Genomic DNA, 27,416 nt, shown 5'->3' on the forward strand with positions numbered 1-27,416 from the left:
CAGCTCCGCAAAAAAAAAAAATCAGCTCCTCATTTTTCCTCCTCCCTCCCCGCTCCACCTCCCTCACAAACCCTTGATAATTTATAAATTATTATTATTTTGTCATATCTTACACTGTCGGACGTCTCCCTTCACCCACTTTTCTACTGTCCATCCCCCAGGGAGGAGGTTATATGTAGATTCTTGTCATCGGTTCCCCCTGTCTAGCCTCCCTTCTCTCCACCCTCCAGGTATCGCCACTCTCGCCAATGGTCCTGGAGGGGTCATCTGTCCTGGATTCCCTATGCTTCCAGTTCCAACATCAAAGATTTTTATACTATCCTGTTAATGTGATTCTTACCATTCACGGCACATATATCTGTATGAAATATTTGTGGAATATATTTATCCTAAAGTTAAAATACCTGGAAATGACAAATTTAAAAATTAAGCTCATAGAAATATATTGGGGAAAATATTTCTTCACCCAGAAGACAGACAAAGGATGTCTAAGAGACACTTGAAAATCATAAACAGTAAAACATTGATCTAGTTCAATTCCTCCAAATCAAAAGTAGATTTTTCCACTGTTATACAATTATTTTATTTCATTAAATTTAATCTCATAACAGCTCTGTAAAGGGAATACTATTGTCCGCATTTTATGAGTGGAAAAACAGAAGATTAGTGTAGTTAAGTTTTGTAGTACCTAGTTGTTGTTTTTAAATCATTTTATTGGAGGAAAAGTAGATTTCTTGAAAAGACACAGGGAAAAGTAAACCAGTAGATGTGACAAAAGTGAAGATATTTTCAATGTTTAATTAATCAATATAATATAGTAAGAAGGCAACAAAATCCACAATATTGGACAGAAAGATCATAGGAAATGGATAAGGAACGTGAACAGGCACTCATGAAAACCAGGATAGAGAAGCCACAGAAAAGACAAGCAACTCCTTTAAGTATTTAATGCTATCATCAATCCATGAAAACACAAAATTAAATGAGATGATACTCTACTCCCATGGGACTGGCAGACTCAGGATGCCAGGGTATCGATTCCTGCAGACACGGGATGAAAGAACTCTCAGGTCTCCTGGTGGAAGTTCATCCTGAGGGAGCCGCTGGGGAGAGCAGTCTTGTATTAATCGAGATGATCCCTACACAGTGGTCCGGAGGGCCAGCTGCTGCTCTTTCTGACCCACCCTCCCAAATCTTACAGGTGACAGATAGCAGACTATGGAAGGGTATTAAATGCAGAATTATTTTTAATGTATTAGAAAAAAACTCATCATTGATACCATCATTAAAAAATAAGTAAAGTGTGGAAAATTCATCATGCGTGACAGTATGCAACTATCAGATGCAATAAAAGAGATGCATATAAAGAAACAAAACATTTACAAACTTTCTACAGAGAATCAATGGCTTCAGGAGAGCATGGGAGGTCAGAGGACATTGTCACAGTAGTGCGAGTGGTGGCAGAGCAGGACATCACAGTTGCAGGTGGGGCTGCAGAAGTAGGAATGGGACCGTGATGGGGACATGCACCTTGAGTTACACAGAAGAGCTTACAAGACGAGTCCAGGGTCTTACAAGAGGCAGGGCATGATTCATGACTCTGTGACCCCACTAAGGCAAGTTCTCTGGAGGACACAACCAGATAATCACCTAAAAGAGGCCAGGCCTCCCTGGGCTGGTAAGGTGAATGGTAGTAACCATTTTCCTCTAATCCTCTCCGAACTGAGCTACTTGGGCGAGTCACCCATTTTCAAACACATGCTGCCTGAGGACAAAGCTCATTCACTTTTCAGGTAAATGGTTGAGCAGAGATTCAGTGGAGGCTTAATCCACATGGAGACTCAAGATGGATTCGGGCTTTCACTGTAACTGCAGCTTTCTGCAAACCCCACTGTTCAGAAGTCAACCCCGAATGCGCAGGAATTCTGAGGATCTGAATCCTCGCTTTCATGATTTTCTGTGGGGAGTCCCTACTGACTGACCGCTGATAGGGGGCGCTGTTCAGTCAGTTCCAGACCATAGTGACCGCACAGCAGACAGAAGCACTGCTCTGTCCTTCTCCATCCTCATAATTGCTCCCATGTTTGAGCCCACCATTGCAGCCACTGTGGCAATCCATTTTATTGAGGGTCTTACTCTTTTTGCTTCCTCTCTACTTTACCAAGCACGATACACCCCTTCAGTGATTGGTCTTCCTTGACAACATGTCCAAAGTGAGTGATTGAAACAAAGTTTCACTGTGTGGCTCTTATTCTCTCTTCCCACCTTTACACCCAACTCCCTTGTACCTTCACCCAGTGCAGGAATTAGCTTTCCTCACCTGTGCACTCAGGGTCCTTAATGTAGAAAACACCCACCTTTCGACACAGGTAACTACTGAATGAGTATGTTTAAGGCTACCTACAAATGTCCCAAGATCTATAGGTAAAGGTCTACTCTAACTTCTCACAGTTCCTCGTGGTCCATCAAGAGGAACTGAGGTGAGCATGCTACCATACAATGTGTCTGACTCCTTTATTTTATTCTCTCTCCTATCTCTCTCATCCTTTATGACTTTACTATAATCTTTGAATATTATCACCATACATTGGCACTTTCTGTCCTTTGTTGGAGCTTGGTTTCCACTGACAAATAGGCAAAATCATGATAAATGGAGAAAAGTTTGAACTTATCAAGAATTTTGTCTTACTTGGCTCCACAATCAATGCTCAGGGAAGCAGCAGTCAAGAGATCAAAGGAAGAGTTGCTTTAGGTAAATCTCCTGCACGACACTCTTTGTAATATTGAAAAGCAAGGATGTTACTTTGAGGACAAAGATGCACCTGACCCCAAACCATGGTATTTTCAACCACCTCACATGGATGTGAAAATTGGACAGTGAATAAGGGAGACCATAGAAGAATCGCTGCATTTGAATTGTGGGGCTGGAGAAGACTATTGAAGTACCTTGGACAAATCGATCTGGAAGAAGAAAGGCCAGAGTGCTCTTTAGAGGCAGGTATGGCAAGACTTCATCTTACATACTTTGGACGAATTGTCAGGGGAGAACAGTCCCTGGAGAAGGACATCATGTTTGGTAAAGAGGATGTGTGGTGAACAAAGGAAGTCCCTCAGTGAGATGTACTGGCCCAGTGGCTTCATCCATAGGCTCAGGTGTAGGAACGGTTGTGGGGATGGCGCAGGACCGTGCATTGTTTCCTTCTGTTGTGCTCAGGGTCACTATGGGTCAGAGACAGCTAGATGGAAACCAACAACCACCACAATATCCTGTATTTCATATTTTTAAAATTCATTAAAAAGAAAGGGGGAAAACACCACCAACAAAAAACATAGAAAACTCTCAATCCCAGAGAAATAAGAAAACAATAAAAATGACAACAAATTTAACGTTAGAATGGAAAACAAATGACATGACCTTACATTTTAACCTAACTACATCTGCATTAATCCACTTTCCAATGCATTCTCTGTGAAAGCAAGGTTATTCAAATCCCTTTTCAAAGGTCAAATGAGATTCATTAGAGGCTTAAAATTTGGGGATTCTGAAAATAAATTTTGGGCTTTCACTCCCATTCATAGCCTTATGAAAACTGGGTGCTCAGAATTTGAGCTGTCATACAATTCCCTCCCCTGGTCTTAGTTTTTATTATTTACAATCTTTGGATCACACAGGCTTGTGTGCTTCGTCACTGTGCACTTAGCTGACACTTCCTTTAAAGGCTGCTTGTTTTATGACAAGCTGTTTAAAACCCCAGACATTCTTCAGTCTGATAGCCAGGCACCTTCTGAGTTGCTAGAGCACACAAATCTTCAGCACTCTCTTCATGAGGGTGAGTATCAAGTAGGGCCTGATGTGTCTGTCTTTGTCTTGTCTTTTTCTGTTTATGATTTAATAATGTCCTTAAATTATGTTTCAAATTTGGGAATGCTTTATACTCTAAAGCAGTAATCAAAGTCTGGACGTTCAGGGTAACTTCACAAATAATGTGATATTGGAAGAAAATGTTGTATGTTGGGTCAATATGACTCAGATCCCATTCAATGGATTTGAACAAGAAACTTAATATAAGACTACAAAAAGGAGATCTCCAGTAGGCCAGAGATACTCCGTGGTGCTCAAGAAAAGATCATGTGAAATGTACACCAGGAGAGGATGAACGTAGCCAGAGGACTGGAAAACACAGAAAAGGAAAAGGCTTAAAGCAGCGGTTCTCAACCTATGGGTCACGACCCCTTTGGGGGTCAAATGACCCTTTCACAGGAGTTGCCCCGTTCATAACAGTAGCAAAATTGCAGTTATGAAGTAGCACTCAAAATAACTTTATGGTTGGGGGGGTGTCACCACTACATGAGGAACTGTATGAAAGGGTCACGACATTAGGAAGGCTGAGAACCACTGGCTGAATAGTTGAGCTCCGAGATATTCCCATGTTCACCCAAACCCCTAAGAAACCTTTGGGTCAAAATGAGCAATGCCATATTTCTTTCCTTGTCATCACATTCAGATGAAAATCTAACCTCCATGTGGTGGAGGAGCCTACCTCTCTTCCCTGCTCCTGCACCTATTATTCCACTTCCCTTTTGTGCCCACGGACAGTACATCGGAAGATGTCCACACTCTTTTCAACGTTCATCTGAGGCCAGAATGACCCTCCATTCAACTTCTCCATCACCCACTTGTTTTTAAATCAACTCTAAGGTAGTCTTCAATTTCCCCAGAAAATCTTGTCAAGACCAGTAGTAAAGCTTTTTTTCATTACTCCTAGAGAAGACCCTGTGGTATTGATGTGGTTGGCATGTAGGACATGGTATCAGGAGGGACTAGTCAAAGAGATGATCAGCGAAAGAGAGGAAGGCCCTCAAGGAGATAGCCTGATACATGGCTGTCGTCAGGAGCTCCAACACAGCAGCAATTGTGAGGATGGCCCAGGGTCATGTAGTCTTTGGTTCTGAAAGATTGAGAGTTGGAACCCACTCTGGGGCCCCTAACCACATCAACTGACCATGTTTGATCAGGCTGTGTTTTAGTTGCCAGAAGAAGGAGACAGAATGTGACCTTTCTGAGGCCATAAGCCTCCCGCTCCTTACAACTTTCTAGTATTTGGGACAAGCAGTTTTTCTGAGCTGAGCATGGTCACCAGCACTCAGCTTTCCAAGACGCCAAACTCACAGCCATTGAGTCGATTCCAATACATAGTGACCCTACGGGACAAGGTGCAACTGTTAGCGGGGTGGGTTTCCAATTACAACTCTTGACGGGAATAGAAAACTTGTCTTTCTCCTGGAGAGCGGCTGGTGGTTTCGAACCCGTTAGCTGCTAAGCTAGCAACATTCAGCCTTAGAAAAACTTAATTTTAGAGCCCAGTGGAAGGCAGATTGGTCCTACTCCCCGGGGTAAGGACAGTGACTTACTACAGCTGAAATGGGATAAATAACAAAGAAGAGTCACAAGCTAGAAAATATTTTAAAGGTTATCGGACCCCAAGATTAGCCGTTCCAGAGCAGAAAGCATGAGTGATAAAGAAAATACTTTGGGCCCAGCCCGCGCAGTGTGCAGTTGGTGCGCTCGCCCTGCAGTGCCTTGTCTCAGAGACTACATGTACTTCCTCAGCTCAAAGCAAGGGCCAAGCTAACCTGACTAAAGCTCTCCCTAGATGATCAAGCAGCCAACTATGACAGGGAGACCATTAAGAACAAAGCAGAACCCACCATAGCCAAGTTTTCAGTCCTGCAAGGTTTCCTGAAGACCCGCGCTTGGTCATGAAGGTGGCAGGGCAGGCCGGCAAATAAATCAGCAGCAAGAAATAGCCCAGTGATGACAGCAAATGCATTTTAAAATAACGGACGTTTCCCACAAACCCTTTGAAGCCCGTTGTATATCTGCCACACAACTTTTGCCTGTTCAGTTATTTACAGGCCTTGTTGACAGCAAGTCCATGAATCTGCAAGCTGCCATTCCATGATCCATGTCGTTTTCCCATCACCCCTACCCTTCACCCCCCCCCCCACTTTCTCTATCCTGACCCTAGTAACCACTATTAAACGTTGTTGTCGATTTAAAAAAAACCAAAGAGGAAGTTGATTTGGCGTCGAATAGACTCAGTCACCACAGATAGCACTTTGGCAAAGCCTCTACCACTCCCAGCCCCCTCGCTTGACAGACAGCTGGCCACAGCCTGACAGCCACACTCTCTGTCCTCGGTCCCTCCTGTCATTGCCGGGGCACCACAGCGCAGACGGCTCCTTAGCTGAGCCCGTTCGTCCCGGTTCCTAAAGGACCCTGCTCAGTCGTCTGGAGAGGAAGCTCAGAGTGTGTTACGTGGGCAGCGACCCCACGGGGTCTGGAACATATGGAAAACTCCCTGAAAGTTAGCCAAGATTTTCCTGTCTGCTTATTTCTGGAGGAATCGGGACTCTGAGAGTAACACGCCATCCATGGCTTTCCGGGTTGGGTACTGCCGATTTTAAGCATCTCCAAGTGTAGAGAGAAGTAAACAGAAAGTATCTGCTCAACCATGAAAATAACGTAAAGGACAAGTATGCGATGAACCAATGAGAATTAGGAAGACAGGCAAGTAGGCGGGTTTCCGTAGTGTAGTGGTTATCACGTTCGCCTAACACGCGAAAGGTCCCCGGTTCGAGACCGGGCGGAAACAGACTTGGTTTCTTTATTTTCACTTCTGAAATCCCATTTGAATAGATTTGCATTTCAACAAAGCAGGCACTGGATAGAGAGCGGAGGGTTCAGAGATCTGCACACTCAGCAACCTGCAAAGACCACCTGCGGCAGACTGAGCACAGTGGAGGGAGTAGATCAATCAAGTGGAGGCTCCTTCAGGCTTGCCTTCCTTCTTTCTTTCTTTACAGTTGTATTGGCACCTCCGCCACAGACCACACAATTCAACAGTTTGATCATTCCAAGAAGAGTTGTACAATCGGTATCACAATCAATTTTAGAACATTTTCTTCTCCCTTGTGCTCATTATTAGTGTAATTTTTATAACTGTGGCCAAAATATACACAAGAAAGCATTCTCCAACACCGTCGACATGTATGATTCAGTGCTGTTTTTTTAAGCACTGGATTCCATCGGATTCAATCAGTAGTCTCAGGGCTGTGAGCAGTGAGGGAATTCCATGTGTCTTATGTTTTCTAAAAGATCCCTCTGCCTGCTCTACAGAGACTTTTTTTTTTTAAACAGAGACAGGATTAAAAGTCAAGAAGTCTGCTAAATCTCTTGCCTCTTGCTACATGCCATACATACTTATGGCTTGAGGGAGATTATGGCAGTCCAGGCAGTGAGAAAAAGTCAGGCTCTGTAAACACCTAACAAATTGGAAGAGAGAGGTGAGAGTACGTGGAATCCATGATGGCTTTTCGTTTTATTACCTGAAAAAACAGGAACTGAGTTGCCATCAGTTGAAATAGTGAAACTGAGTGTAGCAGGATTGCTAAGAGGAAAACTGAGAATTCTATCGTATACACGCTACCTTTTCGATGCCTAGAATACAACACCCGGATGATAATACCAAGGAATGAAGGAGTTGTATCTCCAAATCTGGGGTTGAATAGAGTGACCCAGGCTGCTTTCATGAATTGAATTGTGTCCCCCAAAATATTTGTCAACTTGGTTGGGCCATTATTAATTCACAGAGATGCACATAATGATGGACCCCCCCCCATAGTGTGACCTGATATACGACAGTAAATTAAAAAATATATAGCTATAAAATCACAAACACCTGTAATAAACAAAAATAACAGAACATCCAAGATTTTATTCTTGACATATCCTCCTCTGGGCCTCCGTACTCCTTACAGTGGGTTTTCCAGCTCTGTGAGTCTTTCTTAAAGAATTCTATGTTCCTCAATTAATGCGCCATCAAACCAGTAGTTTGGGCATCTTCTAGAGACCCACTTCATGTTACTTTTATGTGCTCTTTGAGCATTTTGAACAAAAAGAAGCCTGAAGGAGCAAGATTGGGGCTGTGCGGTGCATGGAGTAAGATTCCCCAGGGAAATTCATGTAGGGCAGTTCTTGCTGCCTTCAAAAAGTGAGCAGGTGAATTGCCAGAATGGAAAAAGAAAATTACTTGGCTGGCATTTCCTGGACTTCCCTCCTCACCCCCAAGCAATGTAGCTTTCAAATTTCTGAAAACTTCATCCTAATAATCCCCAGTAATCAGCCTGTACCCTTCAAATGTATCTATCAATATTACCCCTTTGGAACCACCCCAGAGCAGTTGTCATGGTCATTTGAGCTGAAATCTCTGCCTTGGATTTAACTGGCTCGACAAATCCCTTAAGAAGCCATTGCTGTGATTTGACCTTTTAAAAATTTATTGAAGGCAGCCTCATGCGCCCAAATGAAGTGTATCACTGAGAACTTATCTATAGCACCCGCTGATCACACAGGCATGTTTAAACACATTTTGTTGGGAGTCATCTGTGCATGTATAAGCTGAAACCCTAGCAATGATTTTTTTTAACTCAATTTCATCATTATCCTGCATTTGTGATGTGTTGTAAATCCTGAGGCAAAATAGTGGTGGGTCTGGTTTTGGTGGCATAGAGGTTACACGTTGAGCTGCTAACTGCAAGGCCAGCAGTTGAAAACCATGAACTACCCTTAGAGAAAGATAAGAGGTTTTCTATTCCCATCAAGAGCTCCAGTCTTGAAAACTCACAAGCGCCCAGTTCTAGCCTGTCATATGGGGTCACATGGAGTTAGAATCAACTCAGTTGCAGAAGGATTGAGTTTTCAGAGACTATGTGTTAATTGATGTATGTATGGATTGTGATGGGAGTAGTGTAAGTTCCTAATAAAATGTTTTTAAAAATAAAAATTAAAAAATTTTTTTAAAATAAAAGTCAGAAAATAAAATAAAACAGGTTAGAGTATGTCTGTTATGTCAATGAGGCAGGATTTGGGTGGGATACAATACCCTTGCTGAAGTCACCATCCTGATCCCATGTACAGGCAGGTTTTCTGGAGTGTGGCCTGCATCACCCTCAGCTCATAAGAGATAAAAGGGGAGAGATGTGAGCAGAGAGAGAGACCTCAGTACTACAAAGAAGAAGAGGAAGAGGAGGAGCTAGGGGCACATGGAGCCTTTGGAGCCTGGGTACCTAGCCTAAGAACCTCTTACACCCAGGAGAGACTTGATGCCAAGCTGTACAGTGGTTTTCCAGGGACACCACACCCATAGATGCTGACAGGAGATGAGAACTTTCTCTCTGAGCAGACACAGAGGAGAAGGCTTCCCCTCAGGCTAGCACTGGAAGCCGTGAGAGCATGCGTGTGTTTGTTCACATCAGCCACTTGTAACATTTCTACATAACGAAGTCAACTGCGGGTACAAATTTGTGCACTGCATGCCTGTGAGCTATTCCTGTCAAGTAGTTCTGCTGGGCTGCTAACCACGAGGTTTGCTTCCTCACCCAGTAGCTTTGGAATCTCTGCAGGGCAGTTCTGCTCCATCTGGGAGGGTTATTATCAGGAGATGATGATGTGACATCTCAATGGGACCCAGTGGGGTGATCAGAAAGTGAGTGTAGGAAGGATGAGTGAGCAGATGCTACTGAGAAGGAGGAGCCCATGAGGTCAAAACACAGGACAAGAGCATTTTAGAAATAAAAAAAAAATACATTTTTTCAAATGTTTTATGAAAGTGAATGTGTTTCATGATCTTGAGATGTTTTCTTTTTTTCCTTCCTTTTTTTAAGGCTATTGTGACAGAAGCATCACCAATAGGTGGCCGTGTGTGTTTGTTTTTAGGAGCACTTTCTACAGCCCCCAAACCAAACTCCTTGCATCAAATAGGCCAGAGGAGAATGGCCTCTGTAGATTTCTCAGACTGGGCTCCTCACAGGGGCAGAAAGCCTCTTCTTTTAGCCAAGGAGCAGCTGGCAGGATCCAACAGCTGACCTTGTGCTTAGTCACCCATGCTCCTTTCTCTCTCCCCAGAATTCCTCACTCCCTTGATGATCCTCACATTTGTCTTCCCCAGTTCTTAAAGTGATTAACTGGAACACATCCCTACAGGGATACCGACTCCTCACCATCGCAAAGAAAATCCAACTCCCAGATGGGATTGCATTCACTAGCATGTTGTTGGTAAGTAGCTTCAGGCCAGTTCCAACTCACAGCGACTTTAGTGTCCCATACATATGTTGGCACAATTCAATCAGTATAGAAGTCAGGGATAAATTCTTGACAAATTGATAAGAGGCCATTGGTGATCATGATGGGACATTTCTATGAAGCAGTAGTGTTAAAAAAAACACCCCAAAACAAACCCAAAATGGGATGCATTTAAAGAACAGGAGAGAAATTGGAGCTAGTTAAACCTTGATAACTCAATAAGGAGATCTCATAATAAAGTAATCTGAGAAATAGAGGGCAGTAGGTAAAGGAAAATGTTGATGACGAGAAACTGGTTTGAGCTAGGAGAAAAAAATGTGTATTCGACTGTACATAAGAATAACATGAAGAGAACATAAAGAGGGTTCACGCATGGACCCCACAAATATTTATGTGTGCTCTGACTTAGGCTCCATTCTAGGTCCTGGGAATCCAGAATAGTGGGGTGGGTTGGGCGTGGGGGGCTGGGCGCGAAGGAATCCGTTTCCATGGACAGCAATGAGAGTGGCAGCCAACGGGTAGTTTTGTGCTTGTGAGTTTTGTTTGTTTAAGGAAAAGATGCCCAGTGTATGACTGAGATCATTGTAACTCTTAGAAATTCCAGTCTCAAAGCTAGGAGAGGACAGGCGGAGGGATGTGGATGTAATAGGGAGAGAGAGTGCCTATCAGCTAGCGGCCATCAGACGAACACCCCGTCTCTTAGCCTGGTTTTCTTTTTTTCCTTCTCCCTCTCTCTCTTTTTTAAAATAATTTTATTGGGGGATCGTACAACTCTTATCACCACCCATCCGTCCATCCATTGTGTCAAGCACATTTGAACATTTGTTGCCATCATCATTCTCAAAACATTTGCTTTCTACTTGAGCCCTTGGTACCAGCTCCTCATTTCCCCCTCCCTCATGATCCCTTGATAATTTATAAATTTATTATTATTTGTCCTGTCTTTTTTCCCTCTTTATTTATTTATTTTTTTCTTCACATTTCACCAGGGGCTCATGCAACTCCTATCACAAACCATACATATACATACATCAATTGTATAAAGCACATCCGTACATTCTTTGCCCTAATCATTTTCAAAGCATTTGCTCTCCACTTAAGCCCTTCGCATCAGGTCCTCTTCTTTTTCTTTCGCCCCTCCCTCTCCGCTCCCCCCTCCCTCATGAGCCCTTGATAATTTATAGATTGTTATTTTGTCATATCTGGCCCTATCCGGAGTCTCCCTCCCCCACCTTCTCTGTGGTCCATCTCCCAGGGAGGAGGTCACATGTGGATCCTTGTAATCAGTTCCCCCTTTCCAACCCACTCACCCTACACTCTCCCAGTATCGACCCTCACACCACTGGTCCTGAAGGTATTGTCCACCCTGGATTCCCTGTGCCTCTAGCTCCCATATGCAAGCCTGGTTTTCTTCACTAAACTTTCTCTTTTCAGGTTTTATGTTACTTGCTGCTACTAGTTGTTTTCTCCTCGGCTCCTCCCATCTTTTTAGGAGAGAGAACAAAACGTGTATCTCTAGTAGGGTTCAAGGAAAAGACTAAACATTTTATTTAAATTTTAAGTCACCTGACGGTTAATCGCAAATTGCACGTAGATAGGCAATGACTTTGAAAAGAGTAAGTCTGGCCCGTACGGGGATCGAACCCGCGACCTTGGCGTTATTAGCACCACGCTCTAACCAACTGAGCTAACCGGCCATCCGTTAAGTCTCCTTTTTATGTGTTAGAGAAGTAGTAAGTTCGCTGATTGCTCCCCTGCTACTCCAAAAGATATCACAGACCCTTTTAATAATTTTTAATTATAACTCAATAGAAAAAGTTCTCGTGGCGCAATGAATTAGGCTAGGAGTCCGCTCCAGTGGACTCTGGAGGCACATATTTAAAACCTCGGGAACAATCTATGGCCTTGGGTTTGTGTAACTAACACTCTTTATTCCCATCTTAAGTTCATACTTTCGCTTTCCCTTTTCCGCACTCGCACAAGAAGAAAGGAAAGCTCTAGGTCCGACAGAAAGGAGCTTGGCTCCTCAGTTAGGTCTTTCTGGGTTGAAGGCCTCCTGGAGCTCGTCGATTTCGTCCCGGGAGCAACATTCCCTGAGAGTCTTCCTCCTCCTCCAGGATGAAGCCCCGTCAGCATCTAGTCCAGCTGGCCCCGGCTCAGGGCGTGGGGATCGCTCTGCAGACCGGACGGTCCCTGGGAGACGCCCTTCTCAGCTCTGGGTGCAAACCCCCGGTGGGTGGCGGAGACCCTATTGGTCCATGTGGCTATTTTAATGAGCAAATAACTGCTTCTGCTCCTTTATCCCTTCCCGGAGTTTTCCGGGACGGTGTCGGCTCCTTTCCTCTTGGGTCCCGCAGTTTGCCCGGCATGGAGGGATGCCCAGTGATTAATTTCACGGATGGAAGAGCTCACACAGAAGATCCTGCTTGTGAATGATCGGTTCTTAGAAAAGTAAACAAGGGCTCTAGGCTTCGCTGCCCTCATACAGACGATTACCAATTAATAATTTAAAAATAAAAACCCTGCTCACCTTCCCGACACACCCGCTGAAGATAAATCGGGTGAATAAGTAAAAGTGCAAAGAAAGCTGATGGTTCCTGGCTATCAAAAGATATAGCTTCCGGGGGTTTTAAAGGTTCGAAGATAAACAAGCGGCCATCTAGCTCAGAAGCAACAAAGCCCACATGGAAGAAGCACACCAGCCTGTGCGATGATGAGGTGTCGAAGGAATCTGTTATCAGGCATCATCAGAACAAAAAATCATATCATAGTGAATGGGGGGGGCGGCGGGTAGTGTGGAGTGGAGACCCAAAGCCCATTTGTAGGCCACTGGACACCCCCTTACAGAAGGGTGTCCAGTAGAAGAGCCAGTCAGGGTGCAATGTAGCAATGATGAAACATACAACTTTCCCCTAGTTCCTAAATGCTTCCTCCTCCCCCACTATCATGATCCCAATTCTACCTTACAAATATGGCTAGACCAGAGGATGTACACTGGTCCAGATAGAAACTGGAAACACAGGGAATTCAGAGCGGATGATCCCTTCAGGACCAGTGGTGTGAGTGTGATACTGGGAGGGTGAAGGGAGGATGTGTTGGAAAGGTGGAACGGATTACAAGGATCTACATGTGACCTCCTCCCTGGGGGATGTTGAACAGAAAAGTGAGTGAAGGGAGATGTCGGGCAGGGAAAGATATGACAAAATAATAATTTATAAATTATCAAGGGTTCATGAGGGAAGGGGGAGCAGGGAGGGAGGGGAAAAATTAGGAGCTGATGCCAGGGGCTTAAGTGGAGAGCAAATGTTTTGAGAATGATGAGGGCAATGAATGTACAAATGTGCTTTACACAATTGATGTATGCATGGATTGTGATAAGAGTTGTATGAGCCCCTAATAAAACTATTAAAAATAATAAAAAAGTAAAACCCTGATTAAAATCAGAAAAAAATATTTGGATAGACAGTTCTCCACAGAAGACATATTAATAACTCACAAGCTCATGAAAAGATATTGAGCTTCATCATCATTCATTAGAGATGTACAAATTCAGCCACAAGGCGATATGCCCTTCACACCTACTAGACTGTACACAGGAGAAAAGACGGAGAGCTGGGTTGTGGAGGAGAAGTTGGTGCTCTCAGGCACTGCTGATGAAACGTAGAAGGACACAGCCACTTTAGACAAGTGTTAGAGTTTCTTACAATTTTAATATATTCTTATTAATTGAATTGTGTCCCCAAAGTTATTTGTTGTAAATTCGAATCCTTATACCTGTGGGTGAAATCTCATTTGGGATAGGGTTTATTGAGCTTTTAGTCAGGTCATATTAGTGTAACCAAGAATCCCCAAACTCACTGCCATCAAATCAATATTGACTCACAGCCTGGAACTCCCTTGTGGGCATACAAAGCCTCATCTTTCTCCACAAGAGCGGCTGGTGGTTTGGAACTGCTTACTTAACAGTTAGCAGCCCAATGTTGGTAAGATGTGTCATGACTCAATCACTTTCCAAAAATATTTCATTCTATTTTCAGTGGACGTTCACACAGCAAATTAGGGCCTGCACGGCCCACTTAACAATTTCTACCCAAATTGTTGGGTGACATTGATTACATTTTTTCACAAAGTGTTGTCATCTCATTATTTCAGTTCTAGTTTGTTCTATTTCCTGTCATCTCAGTGCCCTGCCCCTACCTTCTCAACTCTGCTGTAGAGTAATGGTAGACCATTTGAATGATTTTTAAAAACATTTTATTAGGGGTTCATTCAACTCTTATCACAATCCATACATACATAAGTTGTGTAAAGCACATCTGTACATTTTTTGCCCTCATCATTTTTGAAGCATTTGCTCTCCACTTAAGCCCTTTGCATCAGGTCCTCTTTTTTTGGATGATTTTTAAAAGCAGTGCAGTACTCACTGTTCATATGATTCCATTCATGAGCCAATCTTTAATCTCTCGAATTGGCGACCTAAGAGAATAGATCTGGCCCAAGATTGAAAAGGCATCTCAGGACAATAGTCCTAGGAAATCCTCTAGTCTCAACTGGTGCTGGCAGTCTGGACTTGGAAGAACTTGAGTTCCGTTTCTCATCTTCTCCCCATCCATCAGCACACACATACAGAAACTGCTACACTAGGTAGTGGTATCAAGGTACCATCTAGCTCAGCTGTTCTCAGGGCATAGGAAACAATGGTTTGTGCAGACTCTCAGTCCTGCAAACGAATTTCTTTTTTTAGCCTTTGAGTTCCTTTCTTGTTTGTGCCTGACAAGTAGAAACCACGAGTTGTGACTTAGATGGTCACATGCCAATTTTTTTTAAATTTTTAATTTTAACAATTTATTAGGGGCTCATACAATTCTTATCACAGTTCATACATATACATACATCAATTGTATAAAGCACATCCATACATTCCCTGCCCCAATCATTCTCAAGGCATTTGCTCTCCACTTAAGCCCCTTGCATCAGGTCGGTCACATGCCAATTTTAAGATGCCAGACAATACTCAGCAAACTAGGATGTAGAACACACTTTATCAACTAGATTATGCTGATTGACCAGGTTGTCCCATGAGATTATGAGCCAAAGCCTAAATCCAGAATACTTATCCCATGAAGTGTTTGATTATTTCTAAGAACTAGCCATAACTGTACCGCTTATATATGTATGTACTCGTACATACATAAAGTGGAGGACAGTTACACCAGACTACAAAATGAATGATGACTACATCCCTATATAGCTGCCAAACTGCTGGAAATCGTGGGTCAGCCAAGTTGATACACAGCCTGAGCCATCACAGTTTCCATTCCTCTTATTTGGTGACAACAAACTGCTCGAACCCCTTGTTGGGACACAGGCACTTACTTTGTCTGCACGGTCTCACCCATCGTGGTGTGGGTCACAGACACTGTGGCTAGAAGAGGATATTTAGTATTGTACTCCATGGTTGTTCTCAAAGAAGAGGCATTTGGCAGTGGATGAAAGGATAAAAAGTCCGACCTTCCTGGAGTGGAGTTGCTAGTCAGGGAGACAGATGAGGAGCCAGTTAAATAAAGAAAGTTTGCATAGTATGAGGGGCTTCAAAAAAGTCATGGAAATGCAGGGAAAAGTAATGGCGCTTTCCCCTGGAGGTTTAGAAGGCCCTTCACATATCTGACAGCAATAAGGAGGAAGCAAAAAGGTACGCATTTGGCTAATTTATTTCTTTAAATTTTAATAAATCACTGGGGGGCTCATACAGCTCTTATAACAATAATTACATCCATTGCGTCAAGCACATTTGTACATATGTTGCCATCATTTTTTCAGAACCTTTTCTTTCTAAGAGCTCCTCATTTTTTTTCCTCCCTCCCTTCCCCTCCCCCCACTCATGAACCCTTGATAAAGGTGACCATGGAAAAGCTTTCTGAGCATAAGTTATCTAAGGAAAAATATCACCACAGTGATTTGGTTTATGGCAAAGCAGCGATACACAGAGTCGGAACCGCAGGGTGTCTGAAGAGCATGGTGAGATTGCCAGACACAGCAGAGAGTTAAGGGACAGAAAACAGGGAGAGTGGAAAATAGAGGGGTCAAGGCTGTAGGACAGAGAGAGGGGAGCTGAGTAGAGAGAAGACAGAGAAGACTAGAGGACAAAGAGAAGAGAGACTGGGTATTAAGGGAAGTTGGGGTACTGAAGATATGCTGAGTGGCAGAGAGAAAACTAGATGGACAATTGAGGGCCCATGAAGAGACACAAAGAGAGTGAAGACTGAAGGTGAGTGGGGAAGAGATTTAGGTATAGAAAGGAGGAGTCTAACTTAAAGAAAGGAACACTGGAGGCATGACAGGGGATACCAAAGCACAGCAGCAAGGGAAGCCAAGAACCAGAGCAGGGGGAGAGTTCAGGGCAGAGAGGAAAGTGGATAGCCCTGCGGGCAGGCTTCTATGCAGACTCAGGCGTCCCTGTGCCGCTTCAGCAGTTCCCATGGACGCCTGCCCTGCTGCCCTGGAGGCGCCTGAAAAGAAACCTGCATTCCTGATGAGTGATGGATGATGCACTGGAGCCTGGCCTCAGAGAAGAAAATAAAGGTCCCCAGTGGGTAGGAAAGGACAGAGTGCCTGAAGACGTTGCAAAGAGGACTGGACAGAATGGCCACTGGATCTGCCCCCTGGTTGCATTTACTCCTCCTAGTTTCCTTCTTGAGGTCCTCAGACTCCGGTAAGGGGAGGGGGCAGCAGTGGAAACAGTGGATGTTCACAGGGCCTGGCCTGATTCCCCCTTCTGTGTCCCACAGCCTTCCTTCTTAGGCGACTCACTGAACATACTCAGCAGCTTCAGGAGCGTTCCGGACCACTCCTGGGGCTCAACCAGGGCCCAGATGCACCGGTCCTCCCCAAAGAGGGCTGGCTGGAGCAGCAGCTGGACCCTTTCAATGCATCTGATGGACGATTCTTCCTGCAGGTGGGAAAAGGCGAGCAGAGCGCACTGCCCCTCAACCCTCTCCCACACTGTCCAGCAGTCTCCACTTCACATCTTTCCTTCTCCTCCCTCACATGGTCCTGCAGTGTCTTCCTCTCTGAACCCCCCAGTTCTACACTCTCCTTCAGTTTCCACTTTCTTCTCTCCCCCCCCTCCCGCACCCCCCCGAATTTCCTTCTTTGTACCTGGGACTCTCCAGACTCATTCCTTCCCCTCCCTATCCCTCCCCACCCACTCAGAACTTACTCTGCCCAGATGTTCATGTCCTTCCTCTACCTGGGCCTCCTCAACTCTTTCTGACCTCCGAACCATGCCTTGATGTCCCCTCCATGTAGGATGTACTTCCAGACGTGCCCTACATCTGCCCATGGCCAAACTTTGACACGTTCTTCAGATTTCAGCTGAAATTTCTACTCGACACCCGGTCTTCCCTGACTGCTCTCTGTCACACCCTTCCATGATCAATCCTCCACTGCATTACCTGATAATTTTCTTGCTGGTACACATTACCAGGAAGTTTTCCTTACTATATTTATTGCTCTATTGATACTTACTGCTTGGATGTTTATTATCTGTCTCCCCAACTCAGAGAGTGATCTCTAAGCAAGCAGTACCCATGGCATTGACTCGAGCTGCTTCGTCCAGTTCCCTAGCACAGGGACTACATACAACCAAAGTCACCTACATGCAACCTCAAAAGGCCATCCCCTCCAGGTTTGATTCCAAAATCTAGCCACATTGGTTATTTATTCTACAATCATTTCAACCAATAAAAAGTGTCAGCCACTCTCCCGGCCCTGGGGACAGCAGAGTAGAAAAGAAGACAGAAATTTCTGTAGATAGATCTCACCTTCTCAAAGAGGTAAAAAGGTAGGAAATGAACACAGAGAGAGCACATCGCACATATTACTGAGGGCGTGAAGAAAGCCCCATCGGGGTGAGTGGAGTCAGGACGCTCACAGTGACATTTCTTTCTTCCTTGTCCACCTGTTAGCGGTACTGGGTGAATGATCAATACTGGACTGGCCCTGATGGACCCGTATTCCTGCATCTGGGGGGTGAGGGCACCCTCGGGCCTGGTTCGGTGATGAGAGGTAAGGGGGTAAGGCACGGCTGAGGAAGCTGGTGGGAGAGCGCATGTTAGATGCCAGTACACCGAGCTCAGATGTCCCCCCTCCTGCACTCTTCACAGGCCACCCTGCAGCCCTGGCCCCAGCCATGGGGGCCCTGGTGGTAGGTCTGGAACACAGATTCTATGGCCTAAGTGTACCTGCTGGGGGCCTGGATATGGGCCAGCTCCGCTTCTTGTCCAGCCGCCATGCGTGAGTCGGGGTACCGAAAGTCTCTGGGCTCACTGAAGTGGAGATGTTTATATCTAAACACCTCTGATCTTGACCCTTCTCTCCCACTGTCCAAAGTCAATCTCTGAGTCTCAGTTTCCCTCTGATTTCTTCTCTCTGTCTTTCATGGTGTCTTATTTTTTCCTGCTCGATCTCTCCCCTATGTATGTCTTGGTCTTAAACTGGATTGAGTCTGTTTCAGTCTCACTGTCTGAAGTAGACTATTGTCACTTCAGTAGCCTGTGACTGGCTGGTCCAAACCGACAACATCTCTTACCCCATTACAGCTACTCCCTGATTTCCTGGTTTCTGCTCTTGCCTACTTCAGTCTGTTCTCCACACTGAATCCAGCTTGATCTGTTAGATCGGAAACTAGATTGTGACTCTCTGTGATCAAATCCCTCTGGTGTCTCTGAGTTCATGAAGAATGAAGCTGGGGGTCTTGACACTGATCTGCTTCACTGGCCCCTCACCCCCAACTAACTCCCTGACTTCCACTCTCTTGTGCTCAAGGGGCTCCAGATACAACCAGGTCCGTGACATCCCCCACACTTAGAGGCACCTTCCTGCCTTGAGCCTTTGAACTCTTGCTCCCCCTAGACAGTCATGTGGCTTCTTTCCTCACCCACTTCAAATCACTCTGCTCATAGTCACAGCACCCCACCATTCCTCTCCCCACTGGTCTCTGGTCTTCATGGCATCTCTCTCCCTCGCTGTAGCTATCTGCCTCAGTCTCTCTTGCCTGTTTCTGGTTCGTTCTTCTGTCCATCTGTCTGTGTCGATAGCTCCTGTCTTCTGTGGCTCAGTCTTCTCCACAGTTAACCTGGACTCATTCTGCAGCAGGCTGACCCTGACTGCAACCCTGTTAGAAGAGCTCTGTAGAACAGAAAGCCCTTAGGATGGGAAAGAGGATGTTAGACATCTCCTAATCTCTATCTCTAGTTCTACTTGCCTCTCTCTTTCCTCCAATACTTTCTACCCCCATAAAGATCTCCAGCCTCAATTGTGTGATTAAATATCAACAAGAATTTTAAAAAATACAAACTAGAGTAGAGTTCTTAAAAATACAAACTAGAGTTGACTAGCACACCAAGCTCTTCACTTCAAGAATTATGTATTCCATAATCTCAGTCTAATCGTAATGGTTAGCAAGCAAATCTGAAGTGTTTTCTGGAATATGGTTAGGATAAATGATTGCAAACAAATATCTCAATGCAATGCCTACTATTGACCATTAAATAACTGCTACTTATGTCAAAGAAAGAAAGGAAAGGAAAAAGAAAGAGAGATTTCCAGTCTCAGAAACCCACAGGGGCGGTTCTCCTGTGTCCTAGACGGTGGGTATGAGTTGAAATCTCCTTCACAGCAGCGAGTTTGGTTTGAAGACATTCTTTCCCACGTAGCCTGGAAGGGAAGGAAGACAGAGGATTCCGAGGGCAGCCAGGGGCTTCCTGTCCTCACACAAGTGTAGATGTATGTGTGGGGGTGGGGTGGGGGGAATCCTCAGACATGCTATAGGCAGAGGGTGGGGGTAGGGGCAGGTAGCCTTCAAAAAATCTGCGAAAATTTTCCATTCTTTTTAATTCAATTTGAAGTCCAAATTTCTAGTCAATCTGGTGTTTTTGGTTTCCGGTTTGGGTTTCCTCAAGTGCGCAATGGGATACTGCAGGGATTCCCAGGCATGAACCCAGCTGCCCCTCCCCTCTGATTCCAGGCTGGCAGACATGGCCTCTGCCCACCTCGCCCTCTCCCGTCTCTTCAACGTCTCCTCCTCCAGCCCGTGGATCTGCTTCGGAGGCTCCTATGCTGGCTCCCTGGCCGCCTGGGCCCGGCTGAAGGTCCCCGGGACTCCTGTGGGCGGGCCTGGGGAAGGGAATCCGCATTTGGGGGTCGCTGTCTCACACAGGACTTCCCTACCCATCTCCCACCCTGGAAAGATTTCCTTATGCTATCTTCCCGAGACTGGATTCCAGACAAGAAAGGGACTGGTGTGAGACCATTCCTCCTGTAAGGGGCACATGCACCAGGACTCCGTCTGCGAGGCGGGAAGGAACAGTGGGATTGAGGATGCGGGGTCCCCGTGCTGATGTGCTTTCTTTCCTCAGTTTCCCCATCTCATTTTCGCCTCCGTGGCCTCCTCCGCCCCGTTGCGCGCTGTGCTGGACTTCTCCGAGTACAACCAGGTAAGGGTGGTTGCCAGTGGGTGAGGGCGGAGGAAGGGGGTGGTCTCAGTATTTGAGGTGCCCTGAGATGTTCTCCCGTGGTCTGGCCACAGGTAGTGTCCAGAAGTTTAATGAACGCGGCGCTTGGCGGGTCCCCAGAGGTAAGATGTGGGTCCTAGGCAGCGAGAAGGCAGCCTGGAAGCCAGTTGGGGAGGCGGGAGGGAGGGAGGAGGTAGGCGGCGGCCAGGGAATGTGAGTGGGTCAGGGGAGAAGGCGGGAGCTCAGTTGGAATGTGGGCGGGGCCATGTAGTGGGAGGATCCCACATAAGAAGGCGGGGCTCATAGGAGCCAATCATCTCTCAAGGGCGGGGCCCTCTTAGCAAGAGGGCGGGGCCTATTGTCTGCACCAGCTCCATTGAGGCGTGGCTCCGCAGGGAGAAGGAAGGCCGGGGAGGACCTGGCTCTAGCGGAAAGGTCGGCCGCTCGGAACCGGGGCGAGTCTTCCCTGAGCCCCTCTCGCTCCCCGCAGTGCTGGACGGCGGCGACCGAGGCCTTCTCCGAGGTGGAGCGGCGGCTGCGCGCCGGCGGGGCGGCCCAGGCGGCGCTGCGGGCTGAGCTGGGCACGTGCGGCCCTCTGAGCCGCGCGGAGGATCAGGCGGAGCTGCTGGAGGCGTTGCAGGCGCTGGTGGGGGGCGCGGTGCAGTACGACGGGCAGGCGGGGGCGCCGCTGAGCGTGCGGCAGCTCTGCGGGCTCCTGGTCGCGGGCGGGGGCGGCCGCAGCCGCTCCGCGTCCTACGGCGGCCTGCGGCGAGCCGCGCAGGTGAGGACTCCCGCCGGGCGCAGCCCAGGCTGCTGCGGGCGCTTTCGGCTTTGTCCCCGCTCCTCAGTCTCTGGCGAACCAGAGCCCTCTCTGAGCCTTGGTCTCCCGCGTGTAAAAGAGGGTTGACACAGTGCCTTTCAGGAAGATGAAATGAGGTGAGGGTAATCTGTGAGCTCGCAGTATGCAAATGCTAACTGCGGGCCAGGATTATTATCTATGAGTTTACCGTCTCGTCTAGGAGTGTTTATACTGTTAACACGTTCTTCCCTGGGCCTGCAGTAGGACTGGACATTTAGCTGTTGCTGGAGCCAGGGTGGCGATGCTGAGGTAACGTCTCATAGCGACCCTGTGTGCAACAGAAAGACATCCTGACGGTCCTGCACCATCCTCCCAGTTGTTGTTTGAGCACATTGCTACAGCGTCTGAGTCCATGCAACTTGTTGAGAGTCGTCCTCTTTCTCTATCCCCATGCTTCCCCAAGCGTAAAGTCCTGCCCCAGGGACGAGTTCGCAATATATGAGACAAAGTTTCACCACCTTTTCTTCTAAGGTGCACGGTAGCCATGCTTCTTCCAAGGATAGATTTGTTCACTCTTTGGGCAGTCCATGATATAGTCAACATTCTTCACCACAATCCAAAGGCATCCATCCATAATTGTTCAACTTTTGCATGCCTATGAGATGTATGCATGCTTGCATGCCTTTGAAAATACCTTGGCTCAAGTCAGGTGCACCTAAGTCCTGAAAGTGACATCTGCTCTTTAACACCTAAAGAGGCCTTTTGCAGCAGAGTTGCCCAGTGCAGTAAGTACATCATTTTCTTTTTGAGTGCTGATCCAAATAGAGTGAAATCCTCGAAAACTTCAGAGAGAAGAAGGAGCCCTGATGGCTCGTAACTACTCCTACCCAGGTTCCACTCTGCAGGATAAGGATGGTGACAGTCAACTTCTGTGAAGGTCTATAGCCTTGGAAACTCAGCTTGGGCCCACAGGGTTCAGTTGGCTGGTACAGATGAGGAAAGTGAGGTCCAAGTCTCAAAGTCAGCGCCCCAGGCCTATAGGACTCTAATCATCAAATACTCTGACATTCTAATCATATAGTACTCTAATCATCAAGTACTAGTCCCAGTCATGTAGTCCTCTGACCCACAAGCACCCAGGAACCCAGGAGAACCCAGGAACCCACCCTCTGATTTAGGAGTCTTGGCCGGTAGGGGTCTACGTCTCCAGACCCTGGCCTGGTCTGGCCTGGGAGTGAGTTGGGGGAACATGGTATGTATATATACATGTTTGTTTGTATATTGCCCTCAGATTGTCCTGCACAGCCTGAAACAGAAGTGTTTAAGCACCTCCCGAGCAGAGACAGTGGCACAGCTGAGGGACACAGATCCTCAAGTGTCCAGCATTGGTGACCGGCAGTGGTTGTACCAGACATGTACTGAGTTTGGCTTCTGTGAGTGATTGGCCCAATCTTCATTCCCCAAATATGTGTGCTGGATGCTGCCCAGACATGGGCCAGGATCATTTCCATGGGAAACTGAGTCAGACTCCTGCACCTTGAAGAGCCTGCTGCTACGGTCCACTGAAGGGCAGACAGCCACTGTGTGTGTGTATGTGTGCTTACTTGCTTGACCTTCCCCTGCCTTCTCACATATTTCGATTTCAACATGCACAATCTCCCCTTCAATCTGCTTCCTCTGCATCTCCCCTCCGTCCCAGGGATGGGGATGGGCCCACCCTGACACTAGTCACCAGACTAAACATCACGGTGTTATTTTGGGTGCCTCTTTCTTATACCCCTATCACTTGTCATTTACTGAATGCCCCTTGCCAAGTAATTCTCTAGACCTTGTCTTCCCCTCCCTATAGGGACTAGCCCAGGCACTCATCCTTGGCTGCCTCAGTCCCTTCCTCTGTCTGCTCTGTTTTCACTTCAACTCCTCCATCCACCTTCTGCACGACTTCAAGAGGTCTTCCTGAATACTACCTTGTCTTTTCTTGCCTAAAACGACAAGTAGGTTTTTAATACAATCATATTTCAAACATGGCATACTTTTATTTAAAATGTCCAATTCTTGTTTACCTGAAATTTAATTTTAATTGAACATCCAGTGGGGTTTTTTTTGTGTGGCTATATCTGGCCACTCTAAAGTTCAAAATCCCCTAGATTCAGTGAGGTTAATGACTCTGGGGGATTTCAGAGCCAAGGCTCTACCATTCCCTCGCTGTGTGGCCTTGGGAAAACGTACAAATGACTGTTTATTCCTCTACCTCAGTTTCCATGTCTGTAAAATGGGATAAATTACAGTGCCTCTTTCACTCGGTTGTACGGGGATTAAAGAAAGCTATCTATATAGTGTTTATAATAGTGTGGATTAGATTAAGTAGCTCTTATGTGCTTGATCTTGTTTTTATAAAGGCTTTACATATTTTAACATGCTAATAAGTCATTCTTCCTAGTGTTTCGGGGATTTTTCTCTCCTTGTTTGGTTACTCATCTTGACATACTTTACTCATTTTCAACTCTCAATACAAGATGCCCCCTCCTAGGAAGGGTTCCTTGATCCTTCTCACACACACACACACACACACACACACACACACACACACACACACACTCTTCATCCTTCTCAGTACTTTCCACAGTTTGTCAACATACCTTCTTTGTCGCCTTTCTCCCTGTGGACTGACTTCCTGTGACAGCAAAGCCTAGAGTTGCCTTGCTTGGCACTGTGTGCACAATATTGCCCAACATCTAGGACATCCAGATGAACACATAGTAGGTGCTCAATAAAAGGTGAAGGAAAGAATGAATGGGAGGCGCGGAGGTTCGCTTTATCCTGAGAGCGCATGTAAGCTGTGGACTGTAAGCAGGGGAGATGTGACCTGATTTGTGCCTCCTGTAATCCAGTCTCCCTCTCCCTTTCCGACGTCCGCACATGCTCTTACTTCTACATGTTACGCTTCTCCTCCTCTCTCGTTGCTTGGCTCCTCATTGCAAGATGCCTTCCTGAATCCCTTATGCTTCCTCTGCGTTTCCTGACCCTGACCTTACCCCATCACAGCGCTGGTCACCATGGGCTGTCTGACTGGGGGGCTGGGAAGTGGTGGTAGTGATGTCTGTCTCTTTCTCAGTGGACTGTGAGGTCATTGAAATGAGGAGCAGGGTTTTTGGTTTGTTTGTTTTTGGGGGGTATAATTTGGGAGAACTCTGTAAATTATGATTAAATGAGAGAAGGAGGGAGAGCTAGCATGTCCCATGCACTTACAGGTGTCTCCCTGCACAGATATCACCTGTGCGGGCCCTGCATGTCCTTTCTCCCAGCTCCCAACGCTGCCCTCCCAGCTCAGTCTATGTGAGCAGGTGTTCGGCCTCTCCATTTCCTCAGTGTCCCAGGCTGTGGAGCAGACAAATTGCTACTATGGCGGCCAGAGCCCAAGGGCTACCCACGTGCTTTTCGTTAATGGTGAGCATGCCACCCAGGACCTGGTTTCTAAAGCTTCCCCCCTTCCCCCCAGCTCAACACTCTGTCTTTGCCTTCGCAGGGGACTCAGACCCCTGGCATGTGCTAAGTGTCACACAGTCTTTGGGGTCCTTGGAGTCAGCCCTTCTCATTCCAAATGCCTCCCACTGCTTGGACATGGCACCAGAGAGAGCCTCAGATGCCCCCAGCCTCCGCCTAGCCCGCCAGGTGAGAGGAGATAGGCTCTGGATGATTTGCATTTTGGGCATATTAATTTATGTACTTGGGTTCTTTGGTAGTGCTGGTTGACTTTCAAAATTCTCCCCATCTGCTCACAGAAAATCTTCCAGCAGCTGCAGACCTGGCTCTTGCAGGTGAAGGAGAACCAGGTTAAGTAAGGGTGGGGGCCTGAGCCGCAGGCCCTTGCCCCTTCCTATGTGGCCACGTGGATCATGGACACATCTCATTCAACAGAAGGAAGCGGCTTGTTGTGAAGAAGGAAATTCTCAAGAGCTGGGAATGCACACCGATTTCACATACAACTGTCACCCTTTGCAAAGGGCTTCACTCCTAACTAGAAAGCGCCTTCTGGAAGAGTCAAGTCAATACAAGTTGATGATCATCCTCCTTGATGATTTGGGTATTTTGAATGTCAACAAGCAAATAGATGTGGCTTCTGCTGCTGGTGTTCCTCCTCTGTGAATCAGATTTCAGCTCAAATCCTGGTGCTCAGCTCCTGGGCTTGGTGGGTGCCTTACAGTGTGTGTCTGTCTGAACCTCTAACCTGGACCTAATCTCAGCTCTCACTGTTACTTCACCATCTCCATCTCCCCAGTTTCTTCTCTTGTCTTGTCTGTCTGTCTCAATTGCTTCCATCTGTCTGAATACCTTTATCTCTATCTCTGTGTGTATGTCCGAGTCTATATTTCTGTTTCTCAGGCTGTCTCTAAGTCCGTGTAATCACCTCCCTTCTCTATCTTCCTTCCTGTTCTCTGTGCTTCTAGTGAGTCAAGCTATTTCCCTCTCCCTAGACTTTCCCTAATGCTCTCTCCCACTGTCTTCTCAGTTTCTCTGTCTCTTTCAGACTCTGTGTATGATGTTATATATATATATATATATATATATATATATATATATATATATATATATATATATATATATATATATATCTTTCTCTCTGCCCACCATTAAGTCTTGGCCCGTGTGTGTGTGTGTGTGTGTGTGTGTGTGTGTGTGTGTGCGCTCTAATATTCTTGCTAAATTCCCCACTCACGATCTCTTCATGCAATCCAAGTAGTCACTCCCTGCTAGCTCTGATTCCCAAGCCTAGGTTCTGAGCAGTCGTTCCTGGTTCAGGCATCCCCAGGCCCTGGGCAGGTGGGCTCGGTCTCACCGGAGCTGCTCAGCCTGCTTCAGTGCCTCCATTGTGCCCTGTTCACCGTCCTCAGCAGCAGAAAACAGCAAGTCATGGAAACGGAGGGCTCCTCGGAAGATAACTAGGGGGAGGCAAAGTAAAGGCGCATCGCGAAGAGAGGGGCTGCTGGGTAATGCCCCATGAGATCCAAGAATGAGGTCTCACGTCTGCTCTTCCCATCATCTGCCTTTCTTCCCAGTGACACTCATCTCATGCCTACAGTGAGTTGGGAATAGCCAGCACCTGATCCCAATACATCAGGACTTGACACCTAACTCACCTAAGTCATTTTAGTTAGAAATGTGTTATGCTATGTCCTGGTCCAACACCTTTTCACAGAGTGAGAGCTGAAGCATTTTAAGAGAGGAGGGAAAGCGCAAACTCAAATCCCCAGCCTGCCTCCATGTCCACTTTTATTTTTCTCCAACATAATTTCTCCCATCATGTCATTCCTGAAACAGTTCCATATTCAGTGTCATTGTAAGACAGAGTTTTTGTCCATAACTTTGCTCCAGTGTCCCCATTATCTAGAATAGTATGTGGCACCAGTGTTGTTATCAGGTGCCATCAAGTTGGGTCCCCTCAAACCCAACTTAACAAAGCACAGCTCTCTACTGCACCATCCTCACAATTGGTATACTGAAGCCCATTCTTTTTTTTTTTAAACGTTTTATTAGGGGCTCATACAACTCTTATCACAGTCCATACATATACATACATCAATTGTATAAAGCACATCTGTACATTCTTTGCCCTAATCATTTTCTTTTCTTTCTTTCTTTTCCCTTTTTTTACATTTTATTAGGGACTCATATAACTCTTATCACAATCCATACATATACATACATCAATTGTATAAAGCACATCCGCACATTCCCTGCCCCAATCATTCTCAAGGCATTTGCTCTCCACTTAAGCCCTTTGCATCAGGTCCTCTTTTTTTTTTCCCCTCCCTCCCCGCTCCCCCCTCCCTCATGTGCCCTTTGTAATTTATACATCGTTATTTTGTCATACCTTGCTCTATCCGGAGTCTCCCTTCCCCCCCTTCTCTGTTGTCCCTCTCCCAGGGAGGAGGTCACATGTGGATCCCTGTAATCAGTT

The 27,416-nt window shown here is 46.2% G+C and overlaps 1 protein-coding gene and 2 non-coding genes across 3 annotated transcripts; 2 read left to right on the forward strand and 1 right to left on the reverse strand.

Moving 5' to 3' along the window:
- The first annotated feature begins 6,583 nt into the window (after positions 1-6,583).
- On the forward strand, positions 6,584-6,656 carry TRNAV-AAC (transfer RNA valine (anticodon AAC)). The gene has a single exon. It is a non-coding gene; the product is annotated as a tRNA-Val (tRNA).
- Positions 6,657-11,767: 5,111 nt separating this feature from the next.
- TRNAI-AAU (transfer RNA isoleucine (anticodon AAU)) lies at positions 11,768-11,841 on the reverse strand. Its single transcript has one exon. It is a non-coding gene; the product is annotated as a tRNA-Ile (tRNA).
- A 1,868-nt stretch (positions 11,842-13,709) lies between these two features.
- Positions 13,710-25,936, forward strand: PRSS16 (serine protease 16). The gene is made up of 12 exons (XM_075543494.1): positions 13,710-13,788; positions 16,933-17,099; positions 18,112-18,211; positions 18,310-18,439; positions 20,172-20,295; positions 20,563-20,640; positions 20,733-20,780; positions 21,149-21,439; positions 22,749-22,890; positions 24,725-24,904; positions 24,984-25,129; positions 25,240-25,936. Exons 1-12 carry the CDS (start codon positions 13,710-13,712, stop codon positions 25,297-25,299), a joined length of 1,545 nt encoding a protein of 514 aa, XP_075399609.1. The 3' UTR covers positions 25,300-25,936.
- The last annotated feature ends 1,480 nt before the right edge of the window (positions 25,937-27,416 follow it).

The sequence above is a fragment of the Tenrec ecaudatus genome, chromosome 1, assembly GCF_050624435.1.
Source record: "Tenrec ecaudatus isolate mTenEca1 chromosome 1, mTenEca1.hap1, whole genome shotgun sequence".
NCBI lineage: Eukaryota > Metazoa > Chordata > Mammalia > Afrosoricida > Tenrecidae > Tenrec > Tenrec ecaudatus.

Bases quoted from the DNA above. Each gene is read 5' to 3' on its own strand.
- PRSS16 (XM_075543494.1), top strand. From the start codon at position 13,710: ATGCCCTTCACACCTACTAGACTGTACACAGGAGAAAAGACGGAGAGC. The intron at 18,440-20,171 runs GTGAGTCGGGGT...CTCTGATTCCAG, and splicing joins TTCTTGTCCAGCCGCCATGC to GCTGGCAGACATGGCCTCTG. The intron at 21,440-22,748 runs GTGAGGACTCCC...TATTGCCCTCAG, and splicing joins GCCTGCGGCGAGCCGCGCAG to ATTGTCCTGCACAGCCTGAA.